This window comes from Macrobrachium nipponense, chromosome 4 (assembly GCF_015104395.2).
Source record: "Macrobrachium nipponense isolate FS-2020 chromosome 4, ASM1510439v2, whole genome shotgun sequence".
NCBI lineage: Eukaryota > Metazoa > Arthropoda > Malacostraca > Decapoda > Palaemonidae > Macrobrachium > Macrobrachium nipponense.
The window spans coordinates 22,958,733-22,981,181 of record NC_061100.1 but is presented as its reverse complement, the minus strand read 5'-3'; the positions used below and the strand labels follow the sequence as shown (position 1 = coordinate 22,981,181).

The 22,449-nt window shown below is 40.6% G+C and overlaps 2 protein-coding genes across 3 annotated transcripts in view; one reads left to right on the top strand and one right to left on the bottom strand.

The window, feature by feature from the left end:
- The window catches only part of LOC135210783 (WD repeat-containing protein 46-like), a 221,078-nt gene that overhangs the window by 27,246 nt on the left and 171,383 nt on the right, over positions 1-22,449 (top strand). The window lies entirely within an intron of this gene.
- Positions 1-22,449, bottom strand: part of LOC135210782 (armadillo segment polarity protein-like) — a 54,794-nt gene that overhangs the window by 5,069 nt on the left and 27,276 nt on the right. For both annotated transcript variants that reach the window (XM_064243641.1, XM_064243642.1), the window contains exons 3-11: positions 11,477-11,700; positions 10,882-11,076; positions 10,156-10,460; positions 9,730-10,031; positions 9,115-9,263; positions 8,390-8,596; positions 7,681-7,935; positions 7,084-7,254; positions 6,729-6,879 (exon numbers count right to left, since the gene is read on the bottom strand). In XM_064243641.1, coding sequence (XP_064099711.1) covers positions 6,729-6,879; positions 7,084-7,254; positions 7,681-7,935; positions 8,390-8,596; positions 9,115-9,263; positions 9,730-10,031; positions 10,156-10,460; positions 10,882-11,076; positions 11,477-11,700 — 1,959 coding nt within the window. The remainder of the gene's footprint in view (positions 1-6,728; positions 6,880-7,083; positions 7,255-7,680; positions 7,936-8,389; positions 8,597-9,114; positions 9,264-9,729; positions 10,032-10,155; positions 10,461-10,881; positions 11,077-11,476; positions 11,701-22,449) is intronic.

Here is a 22,449-nt window from a genome sequence, read left to right as displayed (position 1 = left end):
GGGCCATTAATCGTATATATCTGCCAGGTAAGTATGTACAAAACTTTATTGTATCTTAACAATATCATTTTTGTACAAGTAACTTACCCAGCAGATATATACTTAGCTGATTGGCACCCTTGGTGGCGGGCAAGAGACAGCTAAAAACAAAATAATACTTAACTAAATACATTAAAAAACAGGGAAAAAACAACCTATGTTCTTGGATAACATAATCCATAGTTCCTACCTTATTGGGCTGAAGACTTCATGACTACTGTCGATGAGTCTGCTTGCCTCAAGAGTTTCAACGAGGAATGAACCTATGGTTGAATAACTCTTTGGATCGTGTCAATGGGGGCTAGCCCGCTTACGCGACAGAGCCTATACTGGATCGTACCAATGGGGGCTGACCCACTTACATGGTAGAGCCTTGACCTTTTGTCATATCAATGGAGACTCGCCCTCTTACATGACAGAGTTAAGGTTATTAAACAAATCACAAGAGCACTGAAGCCAATCCCGATCACCTGACCATGTTAGTCTTGTTACAATCTATGAATTGTAAGAGGGTCCCTATTCCCTCTGACAATTAACCAATAAAACAACACCATAAACAGTAATTTAAGCCTTAAACTAAATAGGAAGGATTAGCCTCAGCCCCTTCTCCCAGCACTGAATTCGCCGAAACATACGCTCCCAGAGCAAAGCACTTTTCGTACGAAATTTTAACATCTCTTAGGTAATTCGAGGCGAACACCGAATTACATCTCCAAAATGTCGACTCTATAAGAGCCTGAAGCGACCATGTTTTGTGAAAGCCATCGACGTAGCTATGGCTCTCACTTCATGAGCTCTCACTCTGAGAACCTTGAAATGCTCTTCTTCGCATTTAAGGTGAGCTTCCCTTATTACATCTTTTATGAAGAATGTAAGGGCGTTCTTAGAAATCGCTCTTTTCGGATCTCTTACAGAGCACCAAAGACTTTCTTCTGTACCTTTCAACAACTTCTTCTTCTCCAGGTAGAACTTGAGTGCCCTGACTGGACACAAAGTCCTTTCTATTCTCTCCCTGTTAATGAAGATATTCCTTTTATCTCAAAGCTTCTTGGCCAAGGCTTTGAGGGATTTTCATTTTTCGCTAGAAAAAATGGTTGAAAGGAGCAAATCGCTGAATCTTTCTTAAACCCCACTTTACCTTCGAAAGCTTGCAACGTCGCTCACTCTCTTGGCTGTTGCTAACGCAAAAAGGAATAAAAGACTTTCTTGTTAAGTCCCCTAAACGAAGCTGCGTGAGACGGTACGAATTTTTTAACCGACATTAGGAACTTGAGGACCACATCCAAGTTCCAGCTAGGCTTCTTGATTACATGTTCTTTCGTGGTCTCAAAAGACCTTATAAGGTCATGAAGATCTTTATTGTTTGTCAGATCTATTCCTCTATGTCGAAAAACTGAGGCCAGCATACTTCTGTAACCCTTCACTGTTGAAACTGCCAGGTTACAGTCTTTTCTCAAATATAGGAGAAAATCTGCGATTTCAGTTACAGAGGTACTGGAGGAGGATATTTTCTTTTCCCTACACCATCTTCTAAAACAACTCCCACTTCGACTGATATAACTTTAGAAGGGGGAGACTCTTCTGGCTCTTGCAATAGCCTTTGCCACTTCTCGTGAAAAGCCCCTTGCTCTGACAAGTCCTTCGACAGTCCCTGAAGGCGGTCAGACTTAGAGCGGGGAGGTTTTTGTGAAACCTGTCGAAGTGGGGTTGTTTGAGAAGATCGTTCCTTAGTGGAAGCGATCTTGGAAAATCCACTAACCACTCCAGCACCTCTGTGAACCAATCGAGAGCCGGCCAAAAGGGAGCGATGAGGGTCATTCTTGTTCCTTCCGAGCAAGCGAACTTCCTCAACACTTCTCCTACTATCTTGAAAGGAGGGAAGGCGTACGCGTCCAAGCCCGTCCAATCTAGCAGAAAGCTGTCTACTGCTACTGCTTGAGGATCCGAGATCGGGGAGCAATAGGTTTCTAATCTGTGGTTCTTGTTGGTCGCGAACAGGTCTATATTGGGCCTTCCCCACAGATGCCACGTGTTGGCAAATCTGAGGATTGAGAGTCCATTCCGTGGGTAGGACTTGATCTTTTCTGCTTAACAGATCTGCCCGGACATTTTTCTCTCCCTGTACAAACCTTGTGAGGAGAGAGATCTTCCTTTCCTCTGCCCAAATCAGCAGATCCTTTGCTGATTCGTACAGGGAAAAGGAATGCGTCCCCCCTTGCTTCTTTATATAAGCGAGGGCTGTTAGTGTTGTCCGAGTGAATCTGAATCCCCAGACCTGAGACCTGTTCCTCGAAATGAACCAAAGCTAGATGAATGCTGTTAGCTCTTTCTTGTTGATGTGCCAGGACACTTGTTCTCCTTCCCAAATGCCTGACACTTCTTGCGAACCTAGGGTCGCTCCCCACCCTGATCTGAGGCGTCTGCAAACAACGCTAGGCGCGGGTTCTGTAAGCGAAGGGAGATTCCTTTGCTTAGTTTCTGTGGATCTAACCACCAACGGATATTCTCCTTGATCCGTTTCGAGATTGGAAAAGTCTCTCCCAGATTGTTGGGACTTCCAATCCCACTTCTCCTTCAGATAAAATTGAAGGGGTCGTAGGTGAAGTCTTCCTAAGGAAACGAACTGTTTCCATCGAGGAGAGGGTCCCCAGCAAGCTCATCCATTCCCTCGCGGAGCAATGTTCTTTCCTTAAGAAGACTGACACCTTTTCTAGGCAGCGTTCTCTCCTTTCCTTTCCTGCGACGGATACGCTAGAAAATCCCGAGAATCCATCTGAATCCCCAGATAGACAATACTTTGCTGGGGAGTCAGCATGGATTTCTCGTGATTTACTAAAAGTCCTAAGGACTTTGTCAACTTTAGAGTAACTAAAAGGTCCTCCAGACATTTTTTCTCCGATTGGGCTCTTATTAGCCAATCGTCCAGATATAACGAGATCCTGATCCCTTCCAGATGTAGCCAATAAGCTACATTCTTCATGATGTCCGTAAAGACTTGAGGGGCAGTTGAAAGTCCGAAGCACATCGCTCGGAACTGGAACACTTTCCCTTGGAACATGAACCTCGATATTTCCTTGCTGCCGGATGAATTGGCACATGGAAATACGCATCCTGAAGGTCCAGGGACACCATCCAGTCCCCTGGACGAAGAGCAGATAGAACAGAGGAAGACGTCTCCATTGAAAATTTCTTCTTCAAGACAAAGAAATTCAGGGCACTGACGTCTAGAACTGGTCTCCATCCCCCCGATGCTTTCGGTACCAGGAATAGCCGATTGTAGAATCCTGGGGACTGGAGATCTTGAACCAGTTCTACCGCTTCCTTGGAAATCATCTGTTCCACTGCTTGCAACATAGCAAGCTTTCGGACCGGATCCGAGTATCTGGCGGTTAACTCCCTGGAGTTGTCGTCAAGGGAGGATTTTCCCTGAAGGGGATCAAGTATCCTTTTTTCAGGATAGAGAGGGACCAGGAGTCCGCTCCCTTCTGCGCCCAGACTTTGGCAAAGTGGAGTAGCCTGGCGCCTACTTTCGTCTGGAGGACTTGCTGTTCATCTAGACTTCCCGAAGGACCTTCTAGATGGTCTACTCTTTCTCTCTGGTCTTCGACCTCTAAGAGGGGCTCTAGAAGAGGAGGCCCTCGAAAGGGTCTGAACAAAAGAGGGTCTCTCTTTCTTCTCTATCGGCACTGCCGGCCTAAACTTCTTGGCTGAGTGCGTGAGTAGATCTTGAGTTGCCTTCTCCGTAAGAGATTTCGAAACCTCTCTAACCGTCTCTTGTGGAAAAAGGTGCGGGGATAAAGGAGCAAAAAGAAGAGATGTCCTTTGCAGGGTGATACTGCTCTTGCTAAGAAAGAGCTAAAGACAGATCTCTTCTTTCAAAACTCCTGTCCAAAAAGAGAGGCAACTTCCACAGAACCGTCCATGACCGCTCTGTCCAGGCAAGCCAGGACGCTCGAAAGTTCCTCATGGAAACAAAGTCCGTGTCCTGAGCTCTCTTCGCTAATGCTCCTAACGCCCAGTCCATAAAGTTGAAGACTTCAAGGGTTTTAAAGAGGCCCTTTAGAAGGTGGTCCAGCTCACACATGCCCCAAGTCGCCTTAGCAGACAGCAACGACTTCCTCCTAGCAGAGTCCACTAAGGAAGCAAAATCCGCATCCGCGGAAGAAGGCAGGCCTAACCCCATCGGCTCTTTGGTCTCGTACCACCTTCCTGGTTTGCCTGTTAACTTGGAAGGAGGGCAGGAAAAACAACTGTCTTGCCCGCTTCCCTTCTGGAAGTCAACCACTCTGAAAAAGTTTTCAATGCCTTTTCATACAAAGAGCGCATCTTAACGAAGGAAGGCGATTTAAGAGCTTTAGTGCTGGACATCAACGATCCTGGTGAAGGAGGGTCCGCAGGATGAAGGGAGTCTCCGAACTCCTTTAGCAGCAAAAGAGAAAGTCTCTTGTAGTCCGAAACTGCTACATCTACAGGCTCTTCGTCTTCCGATACCTGGTCCAACTGATCTACAGAAGGAGATCGTTTTGGAGTGATCTGGCTCTTCCCGGGAGAAGAACTCCTTTCCCGAGAAGGGGAGTGCGTAACATTAGCACTCCTATACGAAGAGTGAGGCTCCTGTCTGTCGGCAACACTCTTGTGCCTACTAGACTCTTGTTGTCTAGGTTCGTCGGGTTCGTGGCGCTTGCTAGGCTCCTGGCGTCCTGATTCAGGGCGCTTGAACAGATCCCCGCGTCCTGATTCCTGACGCTTAACAGGCTCTTGGCGCCCTAACACTTGACGCCCTAAACGTACTCCTGGCGTCCTGTTTTCTGGCGCCCTAACTCCTGGCGCCCTGACTCCTGACGCCCTGACTCGTGGCGCCCTGACTCCTGGCGCCCTGACTCATGGCGTCCTGGCTCATAGCGTCCTGATTCCTGCCTTCTAGCAGAATCCTGACGTCCTGAATCCAGCGTTCTAAGAGGCTCTTGACGTCCTTTCTTGCGTCTTGCTGCCTCTTTGCGCCTGTCTGGCTCCTGGTCCTGAAGACCCAAGGGATCCTGATACCTAAATCGGTTTTCTGGTTCCTTGTAGCTAAACCGCTCGAGACTTCTGCTCGATGCGCTGTGTCTAAGAGGGCGCTTCGGGGAAGCCAGCCTATAGGGCGAAAGGGCTCTTCTCTCAGGAGAACAACTCCTATCCGACGAGTCCCTTGACGAAGGCGATAAACGCCCTGGAGATCGTGAGAGTTCTCTCCTATACGAAGAAGGACGCTTAGCGGAACTCTTCACAGGGAGCGAGACATCCTTCCTCCTTGTAGAGTCCTTAGCAAAAGAGCCTACGAGCGACGCTAACTGCTCTTGCAGATTAACCAAAAACTTCTTGGTCGGATCCTGAAGAGCAGGCTCCTCTTGTCTAGTCCTCTTAGGTCCCGAAGGCCAATCCTCGGGAAAAGGGAAAACGCTCTGGCTGGAGTCAGCAGCGTCTCCTTTAGGCGCCTTCCAGGCTCTCTTCAAAGGGCGCGAACGGTAGGCCGAACTCCATCCTCGTTTAGGAGAGGAAGAGTCTGAGGCCGAAAAACACTCCTTTAGGACGCCTTTTCTGCGGCAATCCGAGGCAGCCTGGGACTTAACAACAGGATCTGCCGAAGGGACGCCTGACCGTTGGGGATGTTCTGCATCCTCCCTGCGGCTTTCGACATTCCTCCTCCCCTGGTCCTGGGAGTTTGGAAGAGGTCTAGGCCTAGGAGCAATGAGGAACCGGTCAGACGCCCCCTCCACTGCACTGGGGACACTGCACAAGTCACTATCACCACTCTTACCTTGGTTTAGAGCTCGTAGCTGAGCTTGAAGTTTCTTAATAAAGCTTTTACATTTTCCCTCTCTGATGAAGAATCTTTGGATTCAGAACAGGGAGAAGCAGCTGAGGCTAAGGGAAAATTGTTAGAAGGAGAGTTAATTTCTTGTTCTAAGGAGCAAGATCTACTAGATGACCTAGCTGAAGCCTTCCTCACTCTATCTCTCTCAAGCTTCCTAACATATGATGATAATTCCTTCCATTCAAGCTCCGTAAGGTTCTCGCATTCCACACAGGTGTTAATAAAAGAACATTCATTCTCCCTGCATTTAGCGCAAATACTATGCGGATCTAATGCCGATTTAGGCAGCCTAACCTTACAGTCTTCCCTACTGCAAACTCTAAACATAGGTGAAGCCTTAGCGTCAGACATCGTGAAAGAGTAGTCAAAACCAAAGTCGAAAAACAGTCCACAATAAGCGTATGCCAAGCCAGAGAAAAAACAGAATACGTCACCAAAAAACCAATCCAAATTCTCGGCAAACGAGTTGAAATCCAAGATGGAGGAACGAACAATAGGTGTTGTCCGTTCAACCGACAGAGAAATTATGGCTTAGAAAACGGGAATAGTTCCAGACCCCGCCACCCAGCGGCGGGAATGGTGGATCACCTGACCTACCTGTCGCGTGTGCCGCGAGTTTTGAAATTCTGTCGGGACGACCGAGTCTATAGCTAAGTATATATCTGCTGGGTAAGTTACTTGTACAAAAATATAGCACGCACAAACTAAAAATGCCTACTAACAGACAAAAAAGTAAAATTCACTCTGTGAAAATCAATTACCATACATTTCTCCCACTCAATTACTTCTAAGAAGCTTATCTTACACAAAGAAGAATAAAAATGATAAAACTTACCCACGCCTTCATTGCGCGAATGCAAGAGTTCTGTTAGAGGGGCCGTAGCACCCTCTTGTTCTATCATTTCTGCTCCTTCTTTGTCAGCTGCAAGCTCACAAAGAACTCCAGCCGCAACACGCTCGATGTTCTCGATGTCATTGTATAACAACTGTCGATACAAAATTACTTTAATAAATATCCTCGAGTCACTTTACAGTTATAAATTAGAAAAACAATAACACAAAATAAAACTATTACAGTTAACTTTAGTTCACCAGTTCTGAACTACAATCATCATCTGCCTACAGTATATCACATACACTGACCAGCATGAACCCTTTTTAAGAGCTAGTAATCAATAACGATTCCTTACTTGAACGAAAATTGGTATGACGTTGAGGCCTCGTATAATCGCTCGGTTGTGGGACTCGCGTGCAAGGATGTGAAGAGCACCTACAGTTCCTTCAACGATTTCTTCCATTCGCACACCATCTGCATATGCCCCAATGCTACCAGAACCTCCACTGGCTACAGAAGAACGTTGCTGGAAAGGAATGAGAAATTACTGTGCCTCTATTCTCGATGATAAATAAAACTAATTATTTGGTTAATCAAAATGTTAAAGCAGTAGCACTGTATTCAGAAATACATAACAAGAAGGTTATGTACTGTTATTATCATCAATATTTTATTGTGTCCTCTGAGTCACATTTCTCAACTCTAAAAATGAAAGACAAGTAAAAACTGGAGGTTGAACATACGAGAGAGAGAGAGAAAATGGGAAAAAGTGGTGCTACACACAGCTTAGTAACACAAAGGCTTACTGAAAGTGGTACTAACTGTATGTAACATTACATGGGAGGGGGCATACATTAAGACGCAGGTAAAATTTCAATACAAGCCAATAATGACCATCATTCAAGAAATATACAAAAATGCACAATAATATAGAATGTTCAAACTAACTCACCCTCTGAGTGTCCTGGAAAGCGCGGATGAGGAGCTGTACCAGGCGTGGAATGGCACCAGACTCCCTCAAGGGAGCATGGTTGGCTGGGCAAAGAGCCAGATTCCTGATAAGCCCAATAACGGCTTTCACAAGAGGCCAACGAGATGGGGGATGAAGTAAATTTACAATGATGGGGATTCCGTTCTTCAAGCGGGCACCATTCTGAGCAACTTCCGCTTCTGGATGCCTAGCAGTCAAGTGACGCAATGCACAAACCTACAAGAATTTGCAAGGTCACTCATACATATGACTTACAGGGCAGAAAATAAAATTATTTGATTTACTTTCTTCATCACTTTTACAAAAACAGGCAGTCCCCAGTTATCAGCGGGGTTCCTTTCCGATGACTTGATGATAAATGAAAATCACTGATAACCAAAAATTGGTGATTTTCTGTGCTTATGGCACCGATAACCGGGTTTTGGCGCCGACAACTATTTAATGGTGCCTCTGTTAGGTATTTATTGGCGCCAATAACCGGAAACCAGTGCATTATGACTGAAAATCACGGCGCTAGACAAGCGATATAACACTGGGTCACCAATAATCAGGGACTGCCTGTAGTTATTTATTGGACAGGGTAGTTTCAAAACAATCTCTCAAGAAATGTTTCAAAATTACCGACTCTTCAGTACACTGGACAAATACATAAACTCTTTCAGTCACTCACAGCAGGCTCCGTGATTTCCTCCCTTTCTCCCGCGCTGTAGATGGTGGCGACCAAGGCTTCAACACCTCCAACTTGACAGACTGTTATCTTGTTACGTTGGTTGTTGCAGGTCAAGTTGGAGAGGATGCCAGCGGCACAGGTAACAACATTGATATCACTGGCTCGCAACAAGTGCACCAAGTTTTGTAGAAGCTGGTCTAAACTATCCTGCAAAAATAAAAAATAAAGTTATGTAAGCTTTTTCTATTTAGGTGGTTCAAAAATTATGTAAAGTTCACAAGTTTATATGTGGTCCCTTCCGAACAAAAACTTTAGGAATGACTGTTCAGTATTGAAACCCGACCAGCTCTTTTTCTCCCCAGCTAATTACCATAATTCTTACACAGAATATTTCCTTAGTTTAAAATGAGAATAATATACCTAATACTGCTCTCTGAAATAACCTCCACTTGTTTCACTAATTCAGCAATAAAATTCATAACCATAAGAAACAAAGATACAATTGGACAAAAAAAAAAAAAAAAAAAAAAAAAAAAAAAAAAAAAATTTCAAAGCTTATCCAATTTCTGGTAATCATCTACACAACCCCAGAAAACAGCTTGTTACACAAAATATACAATTTGAGTATAATGAACAACAGCATCATCGCCAATGCTCTCAAGGCATTTATGTATTACTTCATGCTGCAAAATTAATTAAGAGTGTGTAAACCATTGGTTACTTACAACTTTGGTAGCAGCATCTGACAAGTTACGTAGGGTCCAGAGGCAGTTCTGTACCAGACGTGTGGACTGGTGGGTCAAGTGCATGGCAAGAGCCTGCATTCCACCAGCTTCAACAATAGCGGGCTTGTTGCTTGAGCACACAGACAATACTGTTCAAAAAAACAAAGGTTATTTATAAAAAAAATCAGCTATTCAAAAGATGCAAGAACAATGGTATTTTTATTTTAAGCAACGAACTTTTATAAAATTAGCCATGCAAGTTGGCTTATGAAATGCAGTTAACAAAAAATATTATGCTGCTCCCTGAATAACTATTACTAGGAATAGAGTTTCAGTAATTTTCAAGCAAATCTTCATTTACAAATCATACAAGTGTTACAGGTAGCATAAATGTAGTACATTCTGATAGCTGAAAAGCTCCATCATGTCAATCTGTTCATTAATTCCTAGACGCTAATCAACCCTTTAAGTCAAGCAAATATAATGTACAACAAAACATTTTATGCATCTTTATCAGCAGGGCAAATAATTCTGAATTTACCAGCATCAACCTTTAAATGCATCCTACAGCCGATAATTAAAATACAGTACATGTGCTGCAATAGAATAGCATACCTTTGAGCACTCTTGAGGTAGTCCATAGTAATTTTTCATATGTGTAGGAACGCAGGATGCGAACAAGTTCTTGAGGTCCCTGAGAAGCCAAAATGATGAGTTTTGATTCTTGATTACCATAAGCCAAAATCTGAAGGCAGTCAGTTACAATGGCAAGGAACTTAACATTGTTACGCTGAAGGAGGGCCACCATTTTCTGTAGCCCACCTGCCATTCGTACAGCTGTCTTTGACCCCTCCTGATGCAGCAGGAGATTGTGCAGTGTTGTGATGGCATAGAAGAGCACAGATTCTACTGGTGAGCTGTAAAATAAAAGTGACATGAAACTTTAGGACATATTACAACTTTATGATTAGCAACAATGTTTGATGAAACTTACTGTGTTTTGTGACCCTTAAATAACTAAAAGGATTTGTACCACCTTACCTCAAAAGCTTGACTAGAGCTGGAATGCCACCCGACTTGAAAATGGCTAGGAGACCTTGTCGGTGGTGGGACAAGTTGTGAAGGGCACCCACTGTGACACGTGTTGTTTCCAGGTCATTTGAGTTGCTCAGGGCACGGACCAGAGCAGCTACCATGGGCTGAGAGTTCATGATTGCATGTCTTGAGGCTTCCTTTTTGCTGAGTCGGTGAACCATCATAGCTGCCTGTGAGACTACAACCTGATCCTCATCATTCAGTAACTTGATGAGCTCAGGGATGGCACGTGTTGCTAAATCTGCGTCATCCTGGATAAGGAAAAGCACATTGAAGTGAAAATAATATAAATAGTTATTTAACATAATAGTTACGGTGCAATAAACACAATCCACCCTTAAAACTAAAACAACAATATATTAATTCTGATAGCAGCCACAGAAGAATCAATGAATAATTCCATGACTGAATTCTCTTAATTTTTCATAATCATACTGATTACTGTATTTTAAGATTTTACAGTTAAAGTTAGATAATTATTTAAAAATATATTGAATCCAATTCCTTATTTCTTTTCAAATTTCTTCTCAAGTGTATATAACTTCCAGGTTATTGTTCACAGATAAAGTAAGAGGCCTTTGCAATGACCCAATGTATTCCAAAGACATTATACAATATGAAATACACGATCTATATTGGTTGAAAAAAAAAAGAGCAAAGCAGTACACCTACCTGGTAATTGATCAAATTAACCACAGCATGCTTCAGCATCTGTGAGGGTTCTGCCAGTCTTTGCACAGCTGTTGGCTGTTGGGGATCAAACTGAGTAGAAGGGATTTCCATCCCCTCATCTAAAGTTTCAGGGAACATGGCTGCACGCACTCGCTGAGATCTAGTCTGGTTCAACTGCTGATTCATATCGTCCACCTACAATTCAAGATAAAACGTTTGTTATGAGCAGAAATGGTAATCTTTATCCTGAAACACATGCATGAAAGTCAATATCAAAATTTTATGGCAATGTTTTTAAGAATAAATAAATATTCTTTGATATAAATAAAGAGCACTTTACAACCTTGGCTAACAAGTTCTTACAAATCAAAGCACGCTTTTAGTTTACCCACCAAAGAAAAATTGACGGAGCATCACCTGAATCATGATTTATAATAGACAGAATCCTCAAAATTACAAACAAAACATTTTGTGACCCTGAAAGGCTCATAGCAAAAATGCAATACGTACTATTATCATTACCAAAATAAAACTGAAAATGTCTCTAATGGCACCAATATAAAACTGTATCACTACAACATTACTTTCAAATTACCTGTTCTGATGTAAATGCTGCCTGGTTGAAACCTTGCTGTGCCTGTCCCTCCATCCATTCTGCATCCATGTCCTCCTCTTTGCCAGTAAGAGACGGAGCATTGGTGGTGGCACCTGAGTGGATGCCTGAATCACTCATGTAGGTGTTTTGTTGCCACATGGCAATCTGTTCTTTTGGATTCTGCATCGGCATATCGGCAGGGTTATGATAACCCCCCTGAGACACTGGAAAAAACAGAACACAAATGAGGTCATTCCTTTCATTACTTTAACCATTGGTCATCTATATAAATCGAAATTAATGATAGGTGGCCTTCTACATAAATACTCGAGAAACATGTAAATGGCATCGTGTATATAACTCCTAAACCACTTTTCAACCTAAAGACTATTTAAGTGAAATTCTCCTACAAGGATTTGAAGCAGATCTCTAACATGAAACAAAATATGTTGTATAGTATATGCACAGGTAATATTCCCATATCATTAATTCTACATTAAATAAAGAACCATAAAATGGGTCAACTACATATTATAGTACTAAGTGAATTATGTAGTACTGTAAATCCTAAAAGTTACCTACACTAAGAATTTTCAGCCTATGTTCATGTTCAACAAAGGCTATGGATTTGTGGGCTACAAAGATCACGTATGTGACTAGAATGATTACACATCCCTTACTTCAAACTTTCCTCAAATAACTTACAAAATCTACGCCACTAATAGTATAGCAAAAGACCTTACGTCATGAAACCTGGTTCTCTTCTTTGTAAGTTACAAGTAAAGACTTACATATGTATTTAAACATACCATACTCTATTTCATTTTCAATACTTATACCAGATATGAACAAAGCAATGATTCGTCACTGATGTTACTCAAAAAGTAGAACACCGCACTTCCTCATAAGAGTAACTTGAAATCTTTTCTCTATTAAACAACAAGTCTTACCTCAGGATTACCCAAATAACAAAAGAATGATGAAAACTGCAAAAAAATATTCACATTATAGGTGGATGATCCAGACAATGTAAACCATCATAGATCCTTTAGAGTTCAGAGTACAGAATTGTATGAAAGGAGCTGAAATTACAAAGCCATCAGAAATCATTCTGGGTATGGATTATCTAGCTGAGGTACCCAAAATTTGTGAAATATCAAAGACTCAACACCAAATACAATAGACAAAGACAATTATTACATTACACAGCACAAGATAGGGTCCACATCAAGTTCCATTTTATTGCAAAATTACTTTCCCTGGTTACTTGATACTTATGAAATTAAACACATCAGAATACAACATGCCAGAGCACCTTCGGTTGTATATCTAGCATAGGTACCCTGAGAAATGGTACCACCTACGGAGAACATTGAGCCAAAGATGCAGCAATCTCTATTCATTTTTATTCACTCAATTTGGTCTGCTTTTTCAGTTGCTTTCATACTGTACTTCAGTCAATACCCAAAATAATCAACGTTCTAGTTATTTAAAATTGCGGCAATGCACTGGAAAGGGTTACAGATGCCCTCTTGTACATCATCAGTACCACCTTCAACAACATAAAAAGAAGCAAAGGGCCTCTGCAATATCCCACAGCTAATCTTTCTTGTGTTTTCATTTCCCCAGATTTCCAATCCCTTCCCATCTCTTAATTCTCATTCAACTTCTGTTGCCAAGAAAAGCCAAGATGACACCATCACAAGGCTCCATGGGTGAACTAAAAGTGTTTGATAACAAACAAAAAATGACTATAATCAACCCACTACTTTTTCTTTACATAGTCTTGGAAGGACTCAAAGCAAGAATCTTCTGAAGTCCATATTTACTGATGCTTTTATCACAAACACAGCACTCTATGGCTTAACATTCGGAGGAGTCAAATTATTTTGAAATAAGAGAAACTATTTCCTTTAAAGTGCACGAGTTGACCGAGAAGCCATTGCCATAAGATGGTTGAAAAGCATTATTACAGTGATGAAAATGTTACAGGACAATATCTAGAAACCCTCTAATGGGGGTAGTGCCATCAGTAGACCTCTGCAGTGCACTGTAAGCATTACTTAAGGTTCTTTGCAGCGTCCTTTCAGCCCCTAGCAGCAACTCCTTTCATTCCTTTTACTGTGCATACTTCTATTCATATTCTCCCTCTTCCTTCATACTTTCCACCCCCTCCTAACAACTGAGTCTTAGTGCAACTGTGAGGTTTTCTTCCTGTTAGATCTTTCAAACCCTTTTACTATCAATTTCCATTTTAGTGCTGAATGGCCTACACACTTGGCCTTTGGTCTGAATTCTATATTCTATTCTTAACCCTAATTGGTACCAATCAGAATCAGTGTATATCTAAATATGCATAATGTTCTCCACTGTACTATTATAAGATTTTGTTTGGGAATGACTAGTTAAGATTCTCCTTCATGTAAAAAAGGTATAGCATTTACTCTGACACATTCGTACTGCTTTTGTTGCACTGTCCCCACCAGCCAATCACTGTACAGCCATGTGAGTAGACTAAACTCTTCCAGACAGAAGTGCTTTTTCTGCAAAGTAAGGACTTACTCATTCCAGTACATACCGCAATTTAAAAGAAACCCATAAACCATTTAGCATGATGGAATGATGAAACAACAATATACAGCCCCATAAAACTGGATCGCCATTAACCGGGGACTGCCTGTACTCTATCCTGAGTTTGTTAAACATAATCACAGATAATGATGCCCATCTTCCTCGAGCTTTCTCGACATTATAAAACCAAAAGAAGAAACCACTATCTCCTGTATCTCCAAAACTGACAGCATCTAGATATCTAATGAATAAACCTCCAAACATTCAGGTATAGAATAAAGGCTAACTACTGGGGATAAAGGACCCCATTGGTAATATATACAGCTAAATAAGGAGAGCATACAATTCACATAAAATTATATGTTGAACTTTACTTTAAATTCTTATAAATGAAATCAAGACATGTGAAATTGGGTACATATTATCGATGTCTTTGCGGGACACCCCTTTATTCCCCTGTAAGACAATAAATCCCTAGCCAGTCAAGCTGGTAGCATGAAGTTCAATCTCCAGTATTCAGGCACTGGCTGGGTCAAATCTCAAAACTTGCTGGTAAAGAAACTGGTGGACAAACTTCAAAAACAACTCCCTCAACTTGATATCAAATCCAAAGGTTAAAAAGCCTAAAACTAACTACAGTGAACCAAGGTCATCAGAAAGTCATGAGGGGTTAGTGTAGCCACTTACAATCCTATCTAATCATGCTGTCTTAAAAATCAGCAACTTCCTGAGAGACCCACTGGACAAAGCTCTCCACAAGCTACACACCAGTTCCCACCCCAAACATCGGTTAACAATACCCAACAAATAAGCAAACAACAACGTGGTCTGCAACTTATACAACTGATAAAAATTATATACCAAAGGAATATGGGTAACTGTAAATAACAGTCAGCAGCTGGCACACTCATTATTCACACTGGTAACCGATGCCTTCACTCTTAACTAATGATCAAGAAAAGGTAAACTACAGACTAGACGTACTTTCAGTTAACTATACAGCACAGTCAGTAGTCGCTAACCAGCAACCGCATCATCTTTGTTCACAGACTATGAGTAGGGAAGTTTAACCATTGGAATAGTCCATTATATTAAAAAACACACGCAAAGCATCACTTGGAGGTCTTAACAGAGATGCTGCATGTCATGGCAGTTTCAATGTTAATAGCGGACATCTAAGTAAATTTTAACAGCCAAGGTAGCTATAGTTCAAACATCACTTCCAAACTGACAGGTTCACTGCTGTGACAAATCTCCAGAAAATCTCATAAATCTTTAACTTTTCACAGTCTTATGTACTATCTTTAGCCTCAGTGTTTTATGACCATCAATATTTCTAATTACAGAACTGCCTAGCTTATACAAGTGTTACTTTGCCTTAAATACAGGTTAACTATCACCTCCCCATGGATGGTAGACACCATTATCAATCATTCTGAATGCCATCATTACCTGACAACTGTGTACGAGAGAGAATTCCTGAAAAAATCCACACAAATCAACTTTCAAACGAGGGTTATCTAATAATTTAGCCATAATTATCTATGTGCAAAACTATGTGCCAAGTATGATAGACATAAAACCATCATCACACTGGCTGGAAAGTAAAAGGATTAATGGAGGAGAAGCAAATGACTGTTAGATTACCAAAATGTTTTCCTGGAGGTACAATAACCACTTCAACAAAAGCCACTTCAAGATAGAATTTGGGGATATTCAACAAACTCTACTTTACATTATATTTAGCTAAATTTATTGGAATATATCCCATACATTAAGAATAACTATACAAAAAATAATGCTAACAAAAACTTCCTTCCTCAGGGATATGAACCACTAACCACAGAAGCAGTAAGTTGACACTAGTTCGTTAGGCTACAGAGTTATAAAAGGAAAGGAACCAGCTATGCAACGTAACTGCATATTAACAGTTTTGTAGCAGGCACCTAAAACCCTATGATCTCAACACCCTCCCAACCTCACCCACAGTGAGCAGACATTCCTCCTCCCTAATGTGCAAGATTTAAACCGTTAACCACTACAGCAGTCCAAACTAACATTACTAACATTCATTTGACACAGTTGGTCAGAGGTGGTGTCAAAAGATATGCAAACGTGTCAAAATGTGCAAAAACTTCTCATACATAGTCAATTAACAATACTAAATACAAGCAAAATAGAGAACAATGGAAAGACCAGACTAGCCTCGTGCATTATGTATCAGTATTTCAATAACTTTTTGTTTACCCAAGTCTCTTACAAGTAAACACCATTGTTTGACTTTTACGATTCTATATTACATTTCTATAAGGAATCCCTCCAGGTATAATGATACATATGTACTACTACTACCTGACTGAATACATACACAGTTGATGTGATGTGATAAAGGCCTTCAGTAAGAAATCTGCAGGGTAAAATGCAGTTCTGTATTTACGGCCATTTTCAAATTTAAAATGCCTGATTATGACCCTGCTGTGCAGCTGATCATACTTGTCAATTCTAGAGGATTTATAGACATAGTGAGTACTATTCACTGAAGGTAAGTGAAACTGCAAAGGTAGGCTAGGGGTTTGGGGTAGCAGAGCATTATACAAGTTCAGTCTTTGCAATTCCTTCTATCAAATCTTTAAAATTGTTATAAGCAGCAACATTCAGTACCTTTAGAAATATAAAAACTTACAATAAAGTAATCGGGGAAAATACCAAACAATCATACACTATACCATATATAAAACTATCCTGCATTACTGAATGCAATTTAGCTGTGTGTTGCCTTATATAAGAATCAATACAAAATTCCTACAAGAAGCCCAAAGTGTTACAGCCATCTGCAAACCAATATTTTCAAGAGCTGTGTTACTTGTTACCTAAATACGTAACTACTTTAAAAATGATATTGTTATGATACAATAAAGTTTTATACATACTTACCTGGCAGATATATACTTAGCTATTTGACTCCGTCGTCCGACAGAAATTCGAATTTCGCGCACACGCTACCTGTAGGTCAGGTGATCTACTTACCTGCCGCTGGGTGGCAGGACTAGGAACCATCCCCATGTTCTATCATATTTTTTCTATACCGCCTGTCTCCTGAGGGGAGGTAGGGTGGGTATAATTTTGTATATATCTGCCAGGTAAGTATGTATAAAACTTTATGTATCATAACAATATCATTTTTATACATTTAACTTACCTGTCAGATATATACTTAGCTGATTCACACCATTGGAGGTGGGAAAGAGACAGCTAAATATAGAATCAAACAGGAATCACAACTATCGTTGTAGGTAATAAATAAATAAAACCTTGGTTCCTACCTGTTTAGACTGAAGACTTCATGAATAGAATCCAGGAGTCTAGACAGTCTCAAGAGCCTCAGCGAGATATTGATCTGTGGCTAAGAGTTCTTGTGGTTCTGCCAAAGGGTCTTACCCGCTTACTTGGCAGATCTGGAAGGACTACGTCAATGGGTGCTTATCCACTTACTTGACAAGACCTTATACAAGGAGCACAACATCGATCCCGATCACCTCAACCTATCCATGTTAGTTCTAAGATTGCAAGAAGTTATCCCCTAACCTCTTGCAAACGACCACAAACTCGAAACCCAAACATTCGTACAGTAAAGTACAAAAATAAAAATAAAATTAAAAAAAAAAAAAATGTTTGTACAATCTAGTCAGTAAGACGTCTCGATTCCCCCCACTGATCCAAAGCTCGGACGTCCGTGCGCCAGCAAGCATACTAATCAGCAGAAAAAACCACAACTCGTCTCACAAGGTAGATCTATGTACTATCAAAATTTTAACAAATACAAAATTTTTCTAAGGATCGTTATTTGCTCCCAGCCCCAGCACTGTATCGGCTGATACAAAGGACCCAGAGAGAAACACTTTTCATATGTTACTTTAACGTCCTTGAGATAGTGCGATGCGAACACTGAATTACACCTCCAGTAAGTCGCATCCACAATGTCTTTTAACCCTTAAACGCCGACTGGACGTATTTTACGTCGACATTTTTTGTCTCTCGGGTACCGACTGGACGTATTTTTACGTCGACATACAAAAGTTTTTTTAAAAATTCGCGGAAAAATACTTTTAGGCCTACCAGCCGAAAACTCTTGAATCACCGCGCCTTGGGGATGCTGGGAGTTCACGGATCAAGGTGTTGTTTTGTTTTACAATCGTTACGCAGGCGCGCAAGCGCGAATTTCTTTCTTGCCGCACTAAAAAGTATCTGTGACACATCTCTGAAATTATTTCGTCACTTTGACATAATTTTTTTACCATTTTAAATTAGCCGTTACATAGAGTATTATATATGCAAAATGTGCGCATTTTTATGTAGAATACAACAAAAAAATACTCATGATTGTAGCTTTTATCAGTTTTAAGATATTTTCATATAAATAACGATAAAGTGCCAAAATTTCAACCTTCGGTCACTTTGACTCTACCGAAATGGTCGAAAACGCAAATTTGTAAGCTAAAAACTCTTATATTTTAGTAATATTCAATCATTTAACTTAATTTTGCAACTAATTGGAAGTGTCTAGCACAATATTTCGATTTATGGTGAATTTATGAAAAAACTTTTTCCTTACGTCCGCGCCGGTAACTCTTCCGAAAATAATCATACATGCGATTGTGGTAATGTTTGCACCATTTTAAATTAAGCCGTTACATAAAGTTTTATATATAAAAATGTGCGCAATTTCATGCACAATACAACTAAAAACAACCCATGGTTGTAGCTTTTATCAATTTGAAATATTTTCATATAAAAAATGATAAGTGACAAATTTTCAACCTTCGGTCAATTTTGACATCTACCGAAATGGTCGAAAAACGCAATTGTAAGCTAAAACGCCTATTTCTAGTAATATTCAAGCATTACCTTAATTTTGCAACAAATTGGAAGTCTCTAGACAATATTTCGATTTATGGTGAATTTTATGAAAAAATAACATTTTCTTTACGTCCGCGTGGGCGGTAACTCTTCCGAAAAAATCATACGTGCGATTGTGGTAATGTTTGCACCATTTTAAATTAGCCGTTACATAACGTTTTATATATGAAAATATGCGCAATTTCATGTATAATACAACAATAAATAGTTGAAGGTGTAGCTATTCTCATTTTCGAAATATTTGCATATAAATCACGATAAATAGAAAAAAAAACCACGTTCGGTCAAATTTGACTCTACCGAAATGGTCGAAAAACGCAATTGTAAGATAAAACTCTTACAGTCTAGTAATATTCAGTCATTTATCTTCATCGTGAAACAAATTCGAAGTCTCTAGCACAATATTTAAATTTATAGGTGAATTTTTAAAAAAAACTTTCCTTCCTCCGCGCGCGGATTCTCCGCCACAAATCTCCGAAATGCGTAAGTCCCATTCTCGGAATATTTGCTCCGTTTCATATTAGGCATTTCATAGAGTTTTATAATATGAAAATGTGCGCAATTTCATGTAGAATAAAACGAAAAATATTTGAAAGTTGTAGCTTTTCTTATTTCCGAAATAATTGCATATAAATAATATATATATAAAAAATTCGACATTCGTCAACTTTAGCTCGTCAGATATGGTCGAAAACTGCACGTTGTAACTAATATTCTTACAGTATAGTAATATTCGATCATTTGTCTTCATTCTGAAACATATTGGAAGTCTGGACAATATTTAGATTTATGGTGAAATTTTTGAAAAAAATATGTGTTTACGTAAGCGCGTTACGAATCATGCATTATTTTGTGATAATATTTTTCTCTGTGTTGCTTTTATCGTTTTACAATGTGTTTATATATCAAAATGATCGCAATTAGTGCACATTACAACGAAAAAAAAAGTAACTTGTTACCTTGAACCGTTTTGCGCACAGCGCGATTTGAATACAATTTATATATGAAATTTCATTTTTTGCGCTATCATATATCGCATTATTTATATATGATAATGATAATTTTTTTCATTTCTGATGGTTGCATACTAACTTCAAGAAATGACAAAAAAAGGAGCCAAAAATGAACTCTTAATCTTGAAAACTAAGCGCGCTGTGATTTTTTGAAAAAAAGAAAAAAATATTTTTTCCGCTTACGCGCTCACTCTCAAACCCCTCCGGCATACGGGAGTCATTTTTTTATTTACCGCTCCGGCGTTTAAGGGTTTAAAGACATGTTGTTCTCTGAAATGCTAATGAAGTGGCTACCGCTCTAACCTCATGAGCCTTCACTCGGAGAGTCCTGAAAGAGAACGTCTTCAGTGCAGTCCTTATGAGCATCCGTAATATGCTCCTCACAAAGAATGCTAATGCATTTTTTGACATGGGTCTACTAGGATCCCTAACTGCGCACCACAAGCTTTGTTTACATCCGTTTAGTTCATTCTTCTTCTTTAAATAGAAATTCAAAGCTCTAACCGGACATAAAGATCTTTCTAATTCCTCTCCTACTAGATTTGAAAGTCCTTTAACTTCAAAAACTCTTTGGCCAGGGTTTAGAGGGGTTCTCGTTCTTGGCCAGAAACAGAGTCTGGAAAGAACAAATTGCCGCATCACTCTTAAATCCTACTCGAGAATCTAGAGCGTGGTATTTCACTAATTCTCTTCGCAGTCGCTAACGACAACAGAAATACATTTTCTCGTTAGATCTCTAAACGACGCGTTGAGAGGAGGTTCAAATCTACTAGATGATAGAAATCTCAAAACTACATCTAGGTTCCAGTTCGGAGTGCGAGGAGAAAAGGTTTTTTGAGGTTTCAAAAGATCTAATAAGATCGTGGAGGTCTTTATATTCTGTAATTCTCAAACCTCTGTTTCGAAATACGGCCGAAAGCATACTTCGATAACCGTTTAATGGTAGAAACTGATAATTTTGATTCTTCCCTAAGAAAATCAAGAATTCAGCTATGTTGGTCACAGAGGTATTGGAAGAGGACAGTTTATTCTTCTTACACCATCTTCTAAATACATCCCATTTTGATTGGTAGACCCGAATAGTTGAAGATCTCCGGGCTCTAGCAATTGCTTTTGAAGCTTTGCTTGAAAAGCCTCTCGCTCTGACAAGTCTTTCGATAGTCGAAAGGCAGTCAGAGCGAGAGCAGGGAGGTTTTGATGGTACCTCTCGAAATGGGGTTATTTGAGAAGATCTCTCCTGTGTGGAAGAGATCTTGGGAAGTCCACTGTCCATTCCTGTACCTCTGTGAACCAATCTTGAGACGGCCAAAAGGGAGCGATGAGTGTTAGTCTCGTCCCTCTTGATGCCGCAAACTTTCTTAACACCACTCCTAACATTTTGAAGGGGGGAAAGGGCGTAGGCATCTAGGCTGACCAGTCCGCAGCATGGCGTCCACCGCTATCGCTCTCGGGTCTTCCACTAAGGAGCAAAAGGCTTTGATTCCGTCTGGATAGGTAGGGTGGCGAATAGGTCTATATGTGGACTGCCCCACAGGGACCACAGAGCTTGACACACCTGAATGTGAAGGGTCCATTCTGTGGGGAGAACTTGGTTTAACCTGCTTAGCCTGTCTGCTCTGATGTTCTTCTCTCCTTTCACGAATCTTGTGAGAAGAGTCCACTTTCTTTTCTTTTGCCCAATACAACAGCTCTTTTGTTATATGGAACAGAGAAAGAGAGTGAGTTCCCCCTTGTTTCTTGATATAGGCCAACGCTGTGGTGTTGTCCGAGTTGACCTGTACCACTTGACCTAACACCTCTGTCTCGAAGGCTTTTAGAGCTAGAAGAACGGCATAAAGTTCTTTGGAGTTTATATGCCAGTCTAGCTGATCCTTCCTCCATTGGCCTGATATTTCTTTTGTCCCTAGAGTCGGCTCCCCATCCCTTCTCTGAAGCGTCTGAGAACAAGATTAGGTTTGGGTTCCGAACTTCTAGAGACAAGCCCTCGTTCTTTTCTAAGGGAAAAATCCACCACTTCAGAGTGATTCTTTACTTCCATAGGAATACTGAAAGTGTCCGAAAGCTGTCCGTTCTTCCAACTCCAGATTCTTCTTGGAGAAGAATTGAAGAGGGCGAAGGTGGAGTCTTCCTAGCGAAATGAACTGTTCTAGTGAGGAAAGGGTTCCCAGAAGACTTAACCACTCCCTCAACCGAACTCCGTTCTTTCTCTAGGAAGCTCGAGATTTTTGTAATCCCTGAGCAATCCTTTCCTGGGACGGAAAAGCCCGAAAACCCCGAGAATCCATCCGAATCCCCAAATAGACTAAGTTCTGACTGGGGATCATCTGCGATTTCTCGAGGTTCACGAGTAATCCTAACGTCTTTGCTAGGTTCAAAGTAGACTGTAGGTCCTCCAAACACCGTTTCTCTGACTTGGCCCGGATTAGCCAATCGTCGAGATACATTGAGATGTTTATCCCTTCTAAATGAAGC